Source organism: Amblyomma maculatum, chromosome 1, assembly GCF_055883805.1.
Source record: "Amblyomma maculatum isolate TAMU_Amacu chromosome 1, ASM5588380v1, whole genome shotgun sequence".
Classification (NCBI taxonomy): Eukaryota; Metazoa; Arthropoda; class Arachnida; order Ixodida; family Ixodidae; genus Amblyomma; species Amblyomma maculatum.
In genome coordinates, this window is record NC_139344.1 from 223840587 (window position 1) to 223853203 (window position 12617).

The 12617-nt window shown below is 44.3% G+C and overlaps 1 protein-coding gene across 4 annotated transcripts in view; it reads right to left on the minus strand.

Moving 5' to 3' along the window:
• The window catches only part of Not1 (CCR4-NOT transcription complex subunit 1), a 127605-nt gene extending 116838 nt beyond the window's left edge, over positions 1–10767 (minus strand). For 2 of the 4 annotated variants that reach the window (XM_084590389.1, XM_084590388.1), the window contains exons 1-3: positions 10261–10767; positions 6442–6549; positions 4024–4122 (exon numbers count right to left, since the gene is read on the minus strand). In XM_084590389.1, the coding sequence (XP_084446515.1) occupies positions 4024–4122; positions 6442–6549; positions 10261–10362 (309 nt within the window). In that variant the 5' untranslated portion in view covers positions 10363–10767. The remainder of the gene's footprint in view (positions 1–4023; positions 4123–6441; positions 6550–10260) is intronic. The other 2 variants (XM_084590391.1, XM_084590390.1) reach the window with 2 other exon arrangements.
• Between the last annotated feature and the right edge of the window lie 1850 nt (positions 10768–12617).

Consider the following 12617-nt stretch of genomic DNA (forward strand, 5'->3'; position numbering starts at 1 on the left):
CGGTGGGTATCGCCAGCTGCGCTGTCGTCTGCTGCAATGCGCGACTCTCGTTCGGTCCGTATTGCCGTACGGCGTTTGACAACTGCCTTTAAATGTAATTCTGTCTAGGATGTATCACTTAAGGGACAGTATTATCAAGCTAATTTACTCCATGCGGCAGTATATCAGACTGTAAACAAAACTACGTGATTCGCTGCATGAGCATTTTGGGGGTGTCTAGATTGACAACATAGATTCGGCGAGTTTTAAAAATAGACCGCCTCCGCAATGACGCAGCATACTTCTTCAAAGCGCTGGCCAACGTTTAACGACCGGCCACCACTTCTGGTGCTCTGCGAAACGAGAAAAATGTTGCGGTAAGTTGTGTTTACTTGTTTTTATGGGTCGCCCTCCCAACTCGCACCCCCATACGTTTCGCGACGTTTAAAAATGCTTCGCTTCGGTAATGAGATTTCATACTTTCACAATCTGTTCTAGGATGTTCATGGTTGCTCAGTGCTAAACATCATATGTGCCCTGTGAAATGAGAAAACTGCTTACAAATATTTCGGTTCCATGTATTCCTGTGGGAGCTAACCCTACTTTTCACCCCCAGTCGACTGTGACGCCGCGAGCGTCCCCTTCGTTTGTTAACACTGTGTTAGTCTATATCAAACATTTCATGTGTATGTTCTTGTGTTTTCATCACAGAGGCTGTAAAAATGTTCCAGAAGTGGTGGAAAGAGCCTCTGCGACAAGTTCCGCCGATTACGCAGCGCGCAATTGAGAAAAGCTATTTTTCGGAACGTTTACCCTTTCTAGTAGCCGCATTCAAATTATTAACGCTGAATTCGGCCGGGAAATACGATAAAAACCAGCTTTCAAACGTCACGGCATCCCCCCCCCCCCCCTCTCCGAAAAGAGGCGCGCACCGCGGGCGTCCGCCATCTTGGGCTTTTCTTTGTGTACAATTTGGGCTATCTCAAAATGGCTTCGTTCAGCGGACCGGCTGCACGCGCCGGTTTTCCGAGGGAGAATGTATTTGCAGGTCCTGCGCAATCGACACATGGGTGACGTAGCCTACACGCCACGTACGCGTATCTCGTGTTTTTTTTTTTTTTTTTTTTCTTGTGAGAGGCGCATTTCCCGCCTATCCACCAAACCAAGCGTTCGCGGCAGTTTGTTTTGTCCCCGCCATGGCTCCTCCAACAGTCTCCTCCCCTCCCCCATGGCTCCAAGCAGTGCTGACATGACTATGGGCAGCAGAAATCGAGCCTTTATACTCCTAAAGTAACAGAACAGAATTTTCCTCCCCCCGGGGAATGAGTGAGCGCAGATTCTGTGCGTTCGCAGTCTTTTGCTTTCGTTCTTTTTTTCCGGTGGTTTGGCGGGGTTAGAGCTGTATTCAAAACGACGCAGGGACTTAGTCGCGAGTCTGCTTCTTCGCAGCGCGCTGCAGCTGGGATTGTGAGTTTGCTTCCTCACTACATGAAAAAGTGCAAGAGTGCTGACCTTATGCGGGGCCGCAAATATATATTCAGTACCTGCGCATGAGTTATTGCCACATACGCGCGCAGACAAACATGTAGTTCTGTAGTTGCAAAAAGGAAATAACAGTGACAGCATCTGCTAAGGGCGCGTAAACGTTGATGATGGGAATTAAGCTGTGAAATTACTGTGAAATTATACAAGGTCTTGCTTGGCTTATGTACAATTTTGTCAAAATATATATAGTTTTTTCACATAAGAGGTGACTTAAGGTGCAAAAGAGGCCGATTGAGCCAAGTACACGCGCACAGCAAATCTTCAGCACTCCCTCCGCTGCCGCTCAGGCCAACCCAGCCCACACCTCACACCTAGGGGAAAAAGAAGGAAGCAAGCGTGCATACTGCATTGCCAAGGACAGCTCCAAGCCGTCACTCGTTTGAAGCCACGCTGTCTACGTTGGCTAGCCTGCCCGCCCCTCCTTTCAACCTTTCCGCACTAATAGTAAAAAGAAAAAAAAAATACAAACGAAACCGTGCGTGCTGCTACGCGCGAACGGCTAGATGCTTCTTCTCCTGCAGCTCGAAGCCGCGCTCTGACGTCCAAGCGCTTTTCTCACTACCCCCGGCAGAATAATAATAATAATAAAAAAACGTCGACAGGAACCGCAGAAGTGACGTCACTTTTGTGTCAATCCTCCCGTTCTCCGAAGGCTGTTTATGGTCTCTGATTAGCACTCACGCGGCGCGCTCTCCTACTGGCTGGCGTGATCGGCGTGTCATTTTTTTTTTTTTCTTGCTGTTTTGCGTTCGCCGCCGTGGCCGCCGCTTCATGCGCGTCTCCGTTTGCGCTCGTGTTTCTCGATGCACCGCTTTGTGCAGAGTTTTTCCTTGCGATCGAGATGCCGGAAAACAGTAGATTGTGACCGTGCGCGCAACGAGCCTTTAGAAGCCGTAAGAAACGGGCGTGGGAAAAAAAAAAACAGAAGTCGGCCGCCACAAGCCTGCCGCCGGGACCCATGTTACAGCCGGTGCCAGACTTGATAGATGTGCAAGGAACATCAACCACGCTGCCCGATGACGACACCGCGGGTTCAAACTACAGCGCGAATTGCATCCCGGATCATGGTACACTGAGCTGACGCCGCCGCCGCGTACTACTACGGAGCCAGCGCACTGCCGTTCTGTCAGGAAAGTCCGCGACCCAACGCGAGTTTCACCTCGGCGTTAGCGGGAATGCGATGCCGGCACCGAGTTCGTGATTGTGGACATGAAAGTGTTAAGCAATTTTATCGAGCGCACGAAGCGCGGAACCTGCGACGAGATCGCGAAGACGTGAGCAGTCAACCGCTCGAGTGTCACAACGGACCTCAGCTGTAACTCAGCAGTAGCTCAGCTTTCGCGCTGGCCGCTGCCGGCGCGATTATTCCTACTTTTTGTCGCCTACTACTCTCACGTAGCGCTTCCGCATATTTTATTGAGTACTCAACTCACACACACACACACAAAAAATATCTGCATGAATAACATACTTGCTGTGTACCAGCTTAAAATGGAAATGCACTGCATATCGTGCCATTTTCCTTGACCTGGGGAAATTTTTTATGGTTTCCCTGACATTTCCCTGATTTTTCCCGGTGCATGAAATTTCCCTGACAATTCCCGGTTGCTAGACGCCCTGTGAAGTTTGACTGCTACATCTGGGGGTAGAAATGGGGGCAGAGTGGAGGGGGGGGGGGGGAGTTTACTTATATACTTTTGTTGTCAAATTATATTTGGGGCTAAATTCTTTTTGGTCAGCAATGACAATCAGTTGGGGTGTCAACTTAAGTATACTGCAATCAATGTTCATTCAATCAAGGTGGCAATGAAATTTGTTGCCTGGGTCCCTTTTTTTTTTTTTTTTTGCTGTGGTTGGTTAATCTAAAAAACACGCTAATTCAAATTATTTTTGCGGTCCCAATAAATGAATTGACAAGGTTTTACAGTATGATGCACTTATCAACAGAGAAGCAATATGTTACCAATATGTGGTCATCTGGTGGGTGGTATTTACTGGGTTTCATTGCAGGATAGCCCTAGAACTTTTTTTTTTATGCTCCTTTCAGTGTCAGATTAAATTATTCAGATTTTTTTCGCTACAGCAGTGCTACATTCAGGCTTCCTCTTCCCTTCCATCGACAGCTGCTCAGGCAGACAGAGCACATATACTGCCTTGTGTTTTGGCTGTTGCACATATGCAGAACGATAGCAAGAGCCACAATGTCTTGAAAATTTAAGGTAAACGTGCTAAAAACATGTTTTTAATGTGACAGACAATAGAAGTATTGGTTTCTCACTTGGTGTACTAGACTAGTATGTGGCTTTTACAATTTGTTTTTGTAGTCCCCTGAAAAACATAACAGCAGAGTTCTACTACATCTGCTGAAACGACTTCAGTTTTATCTACTACAGCTAACAGCACATTCATTTCAATGGAATGCACAGCTCATGGTGAAAACTATGCAGCTAAGAAAATGAAGTTTCATTACAGAATATTTGATCCCACCAGCCAACCTACCTTTTGATGGTGAAGAGGATTTTCTATCGCAAAGCAAACGCTTGATATTAAATTCGGCTTGGTAAGAATGGAGCTGAACTCCTGGTTCAAGTATTGGGTCTGTTGAATACAAAAAAATATGAACACTAGTAGCACCTTATTTTACACTACATGCAACATGCACAGGATGCAAAAATGATAAACAGGATAAACAATGAGACAAAGAAACACAAGTTTAATGACAATGTCATGCAAGGTGCCCGCAACAACTTTCATTACAGATTTTAACATATATGAGATATTTCATTTTATGCATTAAAAAAAGATTTTGCAGCTTATACTGGAAGGCCAATCAATTCTAAGCAAAAACAATTATTCAAAACACCATCACAAACAGAGGTAAGCAGACAACACAGACATAAAAATTTAGCTTGCAACTATCAAATGGAAACAAAGCTTACTATTTGCCAATGCCGCACAGTAGAAGAGTGGGCTGTGCTATTAATGTCTCTTTAGTGAAAAGACTCGGAATTTGCCTGCATAGGCAGCACATATTTCATGCTGAATAAATAAGTCTGTAATCTTATTCTAAACAGCAGGAATTAGTATGCAGTGACAAGCCATCACAGACATGTATGAATATGGTTAAGGTGCTTGATTGAAATTTCACACTCTATGACAAAGACCACTTCAAGCTAATACAGCTAAAAGAAAATTCAGCACACACTTAGGACCGCCTGCACGTAAGAATGTGAAAGCTTGCACGCGCGACTCCTGCTCCCCATGCTTCCTCCTGGTGCGAGCCACCATGCGACTGGTAGTACGATGCCATCTGTACTTTCATTCTCTAACAGTGCCCTCTCCACTCATCTTCCTCCTCTAGGTCACATTATGTGGTAAGGTGATTAAGGCATAAGATTAGACATACATATGTAGTCGATTTGAATCCCTATCTCAAACAAGCCTCCAACTTGGACTAGCAGTTGCATGCTAAATGGGAAGCGAAATAGTACAACACCACACGAAACATTGCACAAAGGACGATTGAGTCACAATTTTGATATGAAATAGGGGATATCTGGTGCCATACGAAGGTCCATTAGTGATGCCATACAACAAACGATGCACCAGAACCACGGAGGGGAGGGGCCCAGCCACGAGGGTATCTGTTTGCATGTAGTCATCACACTTGCCACTCTTGTGGCTAGGTGACTGTTGTGATGGCACCTTTATGGGTATCATCGAGTGTCTTCCTTATAATTAGCTATACCCACGGACATCATTTCGTGGCTCTATATCGAATGCTAGGCAGAAAAGGGAACCTGACAGGCTTTTGTCCCCCATCCCATGGAGAATGGGTTACCTCATTCAACTCTTCCAGTTCACACCACCGCACCCCTACTCAGACAAATACACACTATTGCCTTGCTGTAAAACCCACCTACATGGACTGCAGAGATGCATCCCTCATAGTTTTTGAAATACAAACTTGTGAACAGTAAAAAATAAATCACCCTGTATATTTAACTTCATACTATTATAATGGCTTTAATCCAACGTTTCACAACTTGCATTTGCTGCTGAAAACCACTACTGCAGGGATTCAGTGCTGGCGGTACACATGTAAATGTCTCATCACAACAGAACAATACGCAGAGATGTAACTTTCAGCAAGTCCACCAGGCACCCAAAACACATTTTGAGTTTTGTGTGCCTGGTGCAGGGACTTTTCAATTTCCTGCAGGGACTTTAAACTAATGCACAACAACCAACAAAATTTAAAAACTCTACACTAGTATGCAAGTCATACGTAAACCATTTCATCACACAACAGCTAAATGGTAGCCCTGTACAACACACAAATGATATACATACTAAATCCAATCAAACAAGGTTTGAATGCCATATAAATTGAGTATATGCAAGGCAATCTTTTCATTTATAGGCTCAGACTTACCTGCATGACAAACTAACAGCTTTAGGTGCTAAGTCTACTCCATCCAACAAAGACCAAGAGTAACAGTAGAGTGTCAGTCGAGCTGTACTGCAACACCTCAATCACTTTTTGAGGCCCTGCTTGCATCCTAGGCCCACACTAAGCTGCACCATCACAGAAGACATTTTACTAACCTATTTGACCTCAAGTCAATGCCCTTTAAGTCCTTTCATTACATCAACCCAAAGGCCAACGCGGGCACTGCCACAACAAAACTCAGTGCTGCAGAAAGTTCCACTGATTTCAGCTACCACATGACTCGATCAAAACAGAAAGCCTACACAACAGACCCCAGAAACACTGTCTCTTACCTCCCAAAATAAAAGAAAAGCCGCATTAGACATCTCGCCTAAAATGAAAAACTAGCAACACGTATCAGGCTGCATTTCCAGCAAGCCACAAGAATGGCAGCAAAATGCTTTGCACATGTACTGTCACCTTACCTGATGAAAGTCCTTTCCGCTACTTTTACCATCTCCACTGAAGTCGACGTGGGAGAAAAGGCAACGAAGCAGATGACGCTCTGCCTCAAACCCGTGCAGGGCAACAAGCTGAAGAGAAAAACAAAGGTGGAAATACAAACATGAAAAATACAACATAAAACAACTAGTGCAACCTTACAACACACAAGGTTATGTTTTTTCTTCGCAAGAACTAAGCACAGAAAAATGTAGCAACCTCTTTTTTTTTTTTTTTTTTAAGTAAACAGAGAGAAGATCCCACCTCCAAACTATTATTTACCCTAAGTACACACATAAACCAAGCTGACGAAATTCTACACATCAAATGTTATACTTTGTTACAATATGTGGAACACCTGTCGCAAGACTGAGTAAATCGCACAGGAATTTCCCAAATGGAGGTCACCGCTTCAATTGGTTGCAATGCCACATTCACTGACTGCAAGCAAGCACATAGAAAAGCAATACACGAGGCAAACGAGGAAATAAACTTTAAGGGTGATTTTCTCAATTTTTTTATTACTAGTTTCACTCATCCCTTCACCATTTCAAAACAAATGATGGCAGAATGACTGTGCTTGTTGCACATTACTGTTGCATATTACTGTAATGTGCAACAAGCACAAGTCATTCTGCTCCTACATGCATAAAGAGCAGAAATTTTATTTCAATGAGTATTGGGCATCTTATAAATTGAAGGAACAGCTTTACTGCACAAAACAGGCTGATAAAATTTTTCTTTTTAATTAGTTAATGCCCCAGGGATCAATTTACAAGGGTGCTAATCATAATTAAGCAACACAGGTAGTTCAAAAAATTTAAGCACAAAGAGTTGGATACCTGTTCCAAATTTGGTTGCATTTATGCATAAACCACAAAAAGTTAAATGCAGTGTCCTTTCTTAACGAGACAGGGATAGGCCCTGTACCTCCCATGCATTTTACTTTATTTATGTGACCCTTTTTCATGGGATCTATTAAGGTTAAAGCATTCATGTTGGTATCACTAAAATGGTCTGTCCATGTTATTTTCGCTGAACTAGAATTTTTTTGGCATAAATAGGTTATGTTTGTTTATATCCCCCCCACCCAATTTTCAAATCAGAATAGGCAATAAACATACCTTAAAACAATATTCCCTACAGTGGTTTTTATAACTACAGTTCAGTACACTCTCCCTTATAATTTAGCACTGGCAAGAAATGTGTTTAGCTGTTATGCTTCCCAAGTAAATCGGCCAAATGTTAAAATTTATGTTTAAGATTACCGACTTTGAAGTGAAGAAATGAGCTTCGCTGGAAAAATAAAAATGAAAAAAAAAAAAAATACACGCTGATACAAAGCAATTGGTCAGGAGTCACTGCCACACTTATTATGCCTCTTGTGTATTTGCAGCCTTACTTTCCAAGCCCCTTTTGTGATAAGGTGATAAGCAATGTAGCCCTTTCCACAAAGCAGGCATTGCTGACCAGCATCAAAGAGCCATTGCACAGCATGTACCACTCTGGTAAAAATCGCAAATGGCATGAAAAATTCCTTTCAGCAATGCTGCCCAGGCAATCACTAGAGTACCCACAGCATTCATCCAGATATTTTCAGCGCCTAAGTACAAATAAGCCCTTCCTCTGCAGTACATCCCAGAACAAAACTTATAGAATCATTCGCAATTTTTTCCTCTTCAATGAGTGTAGATTTAGTGGAAAGCCTTCGTTATCTCGTGTGCATGTGCTTTTGACAGAGAGAGTTTTAAAGAAAAAGAACCAGTGGTAGACACCAGCCATTAGAGACATGCAGTGCCCTGCGTCAGGCAGCACTATAAAATTTGACTTGCTTAATGAAGAAAGAATTCTAAAACACATTCTGCAGTACTAGTCACTCCAAATTGGAGGCCGAAAGCCAAGAAGGAATCTATATTGCTCATTAAAAGAGGAGGAGGAAAAAAAATGCAGTATTCAAGAATGTCCTGAGCCAGGCTCACCAAGGCAAACTGGTCAATCAGCTGGTCCAAGGCTTTATTTCACATTTCTACTCACTGTGCACATCATGTAGGAAAGAATACATTCTCTTTGCAATAGCAAATAGTGATTGTGGAAGGCTATATGCCAAGTGTAATGATTAAAGAATTGCAAGAGGCCTCCACTATGGCCTAAATGAACTCAAGGAAAACATCACTGTTGCAAGCAGTATATGCTGATGTACCCCCCCCCCCCCCCCCACCTTCCCAAAGGTGCATCATGAGCACTTTCAGCCTCTGCTCTGGCCTGTAGGCAAGCAAATAAAACAATCCTCTTGATTATTCATCTGCTGTAGCCAGGCTTTTACATGGTCCAACCTGTGTATGTACAGTTCCCAGTACACATCTTCAGTTCACAAACAATGCAATACACTGCACAGAAGTTAGACCTCCACTGCTGCATTCAATGTAGTTTTGTGCGTGCATGACTTGCATGTCTCTGCCACCTGTGTGTCACCCACAAGCATAGTTAAACCTAGCAGGAATGATCAAATTTCCTGTTACCAGCATATTGGCCGTTGCCCCGTGCGAAGCACTCAACCATGCTTGTGAGAAGCAATTTTAAGCATGTGCATGACCACTTCGCGCTCACTTGCTTTGGAGTGCATAAGGCAGATTGATGGATAGCTGCTAATTGATGATGCCTACGACTGTGAAATAGAATATGATGTGGAAGAATGGCTTCAATACCGCCCACTCTCACTACTGCAGTTACACACAACTGATTTAGCCAAACTGTGGAATTTGTAGAATTTATCATAAAATCTGCAAGATTTATATTTTATGTGCTCTGGAATAATCGTAACGAATCTTAAAATAAATGAACAGCGCTTTTACTGTTCAAGCATTTGAAAAAGCAGCAGGTGATGCACTGGAGCTGGGGCAATGCCTGCAAGCCACAACTCCTGGCGACACATGCGGCTACATGAAATTGTCTGCAGCACGGCGATGAATCACCCAGCGAACCTTAATTTCAATGGAGGCACGCAGCCACTTTAAAAACAGGTGGAAGCAAATTGAAATTCCTCGCATAAACCGGCATACGTAGACATTGGAATACGTAGACATTGACCTGAAAAAACTCGCCAAATGCTGGATAACAAAGCATCGCAAGCCAGCGATGTGCAAGCCAGAAGAGCGAGTAAAATGTGCTAACGTAAATTTGCCGCATCTTGCATATTCACTTTCCGCCTGCTACCGGGACCCGGCAAACCATTACAGACGCCACTAATGATGGCAAAGCAACATCACGCAAGGCAACGAAAAAAGAGAAAAAGGTGAACAGATAAGAAAAACGACTAAAAACGGCGGGTTGAAGCCCAGTACGTGCAGATTTTACAGTGAATACAAGCGTTGCTCAGGTCTTGTCTGGTGCTGTTCTTTGGAATGAAATGCTCCGAAAAGCGCTATCATCGCACAATCCGCTGTTCTAGTAAAACAGCGAAAAGAAGCGCACCAATATCTCTGAGCAGCGGTTTGGACGAAGGCCTCTATGATTTAAACTACCCTCCCATGAGACAAGGACACAAGGCAATCTACTCGTTCACAGCGCATTCCGAGTACCACAGAGGTACCACGAAAAAAATCAAGTGGGACAACAGACGTCCTTCAATATTTGCTGCACTGGACAGCTGGCACATATTCACCCAGCTAACATTTCTATTACACTCGGGTTAAATGACGTCAGTGGCAATGGCGGTTATCTACTCCGCCATGTCAGGACTTCAGAACGTAAAGTTTCACGCGGCAAAATAAAGATAACAGAGCTAGCTCCAGGAGGCTACTTACGCGGGAAATCTCTTGAACACTGGCCTTGAAGTTCTTCTTAGTCAAGCTGGACACAGAGTAACTAATGTAAGACAAAGCAAAAGACAACGGATCTAGGTTCATAGTCCCATTAAAACCACACCGAAAGCTTCAAACTGCTTTGAAGCTTTCTTCCATTCACACAAGAAGTTCCTTGTAGTGCTACGCTTGCTGCAAACAAAAAAGCACAATGTCCGCGCGATGTCCACCATCAGGACCGATTGGGAACGCTTCACTCCATTATCATTCCGGCAACGCTCAACACCCCGCAACTCGCCAGTCACCGCGCCTGCCGCGATGACCGCGATGCGACAGGCCAAACCGAGCAAGTCCTACCAGCGCAACGTTCCGCGTTCCGCACGCGCAGCCCCACACTTTTCCCACGGCTTCTACTCTCCGTCAGCGCACACTACGAAAAGGCAGTCCACCCAGCTAGCCTACACCAGCAGCACCAGTTCCGCTGTCGCCCCTTTTACACCACGACGTCACGGTAAAGCCAGTTCCGCTTCCGCTGCAGTTTCCAACCAACCCTAGCCAACCACGGCGACGCGGCGACTACGAAGTACGAACCACGGTCACCACGGTGTTCCCAACATTCAAACTTGTATTTTAAAAAGCTCGTTTAAACTACACGGTCCCAAGGCTCACTTCAAGCATTTCTGGCGCAAACTATACGTCGCATCTTTGAAAAAGCGGAGTAAGAAATTAACTGATGAAACATTACTTGACGAATATGAAAGCCCTCCGCAAAGGAGCACATAGAGGCATCTAATTTCGGTTGCATGTTTTCTTGTGCGTACGGCAATCACCCCGTGCAATTATCCTACGACAATATATTTCATATGCTAATTAAAATCGTATTTCTTTATTCTCATGTTTCGGTTTCGGTTTAAACAACTGAGCAATAGCATTCTTGTACCAGGTAAGTCACGCAAACAAAATCTGTGCCCCTGAATACAGGTCCTTCAGCCAATTGCGTCTACCGAACCTCGTGACGCTACGGTTAGTATCCTTCTCTTGAATCTTATTCATCTGTTGGGCTGTATATCATGGTATATCTACGACATCTCGTTATTACATTTTTTCAACTATGGAGGCGAAACGGAGAGGCGTCCGTGTACTGTGCTATGTCAGTGCTCGTTAAATATCCCCAGGTGGTCGAAATTCCCCTAAAGCTCCTCATACCGCCCAGCGGAGGAGTGTGTCCCAGGTGGCGGTCGCGAGAACTAGCGGCGCTGCAGCACAACCGGTCTCGAGAGAGAGCGCGCGAGCGCGCTCTCCCTCGAGACCGGCCGTGGCTGCAGTCAACTCTTGCTCCCATCGCGTCGTCTGCTACACGCGGCGCGAAAGCATGGAGCGGCCAGCACACACTAAGCTTTTGCGTGCTGCCGTTGCACTGTACATGGCTGCACTATAATTATAACTACATTACGACAGCTTTGGCTTCGAAGCGATGCATTACCTTGGAAAAAGCGTTTGTGTTATGCGAAATTCACTTGTTAATGCTGTAAAACAAGTGTGAGCGCCGTCGGCTTGCTCACAGACACTGTTTCTTGCTTTACTCCTTGGCATGTGTTTTGTAATATGTTCTTTCAGGGCATAGATCCTGTCACGCAAACAAATTAGTCAAATTTTCAGTGCATAAGAGCACTTTCACCTTAGAAGGTAACGCAGAGGGTGTCACGTTTACTACTGCGCTGCGCAGAATTGCCTCCACATATGCAGAAATCTGATAGCCCGGGCAGCCTGTTCATACAGTGCATGAAGCCTGGCTACTCGCGTCAAACGATATAGTGAATACTGACTACGAATAAGCGGCCTCCGTCATCGCCTAATCATAAATGCTTTTCTCGTGTCTCACTTTCGAGGTATGGCGTGGAACATAGCTCCGGATCGGCACTCTCGCACTCCCGTATATAGTAATGTAATATATATATATATAAATTTGTCATTTAAAACAACGTCAGATGTGAAGAGTTATTTAATGAGTTTACTAAAAGAGGAATCAGTGAGAATGGGCGTGTGCACTGCGAAAGGAAATGACTGAACAAGCGCATGAGTCTATTAAGAAAACTTATATTGCGAGTAATCAAGTCGCGCCCTTAAGAGATTCCCCTCCCCCTTTTGCAAACACACAGAAAAAAAAGCGACGTAATTTTACTGCTTGCAGGAGAAGTTAATGTAATTTCAAACTAGCACTGGACTGCAGTTTCAAAACGCGATATTCAAGGTATCTACAACGCCGGAAAAGGCATAATTGCATGAACCTAAGGTATTCATTAGCGCAGCAAGAAAAAATGAGCGAAAAGGCAATATTGTCAATAACACTAATGTCGAAT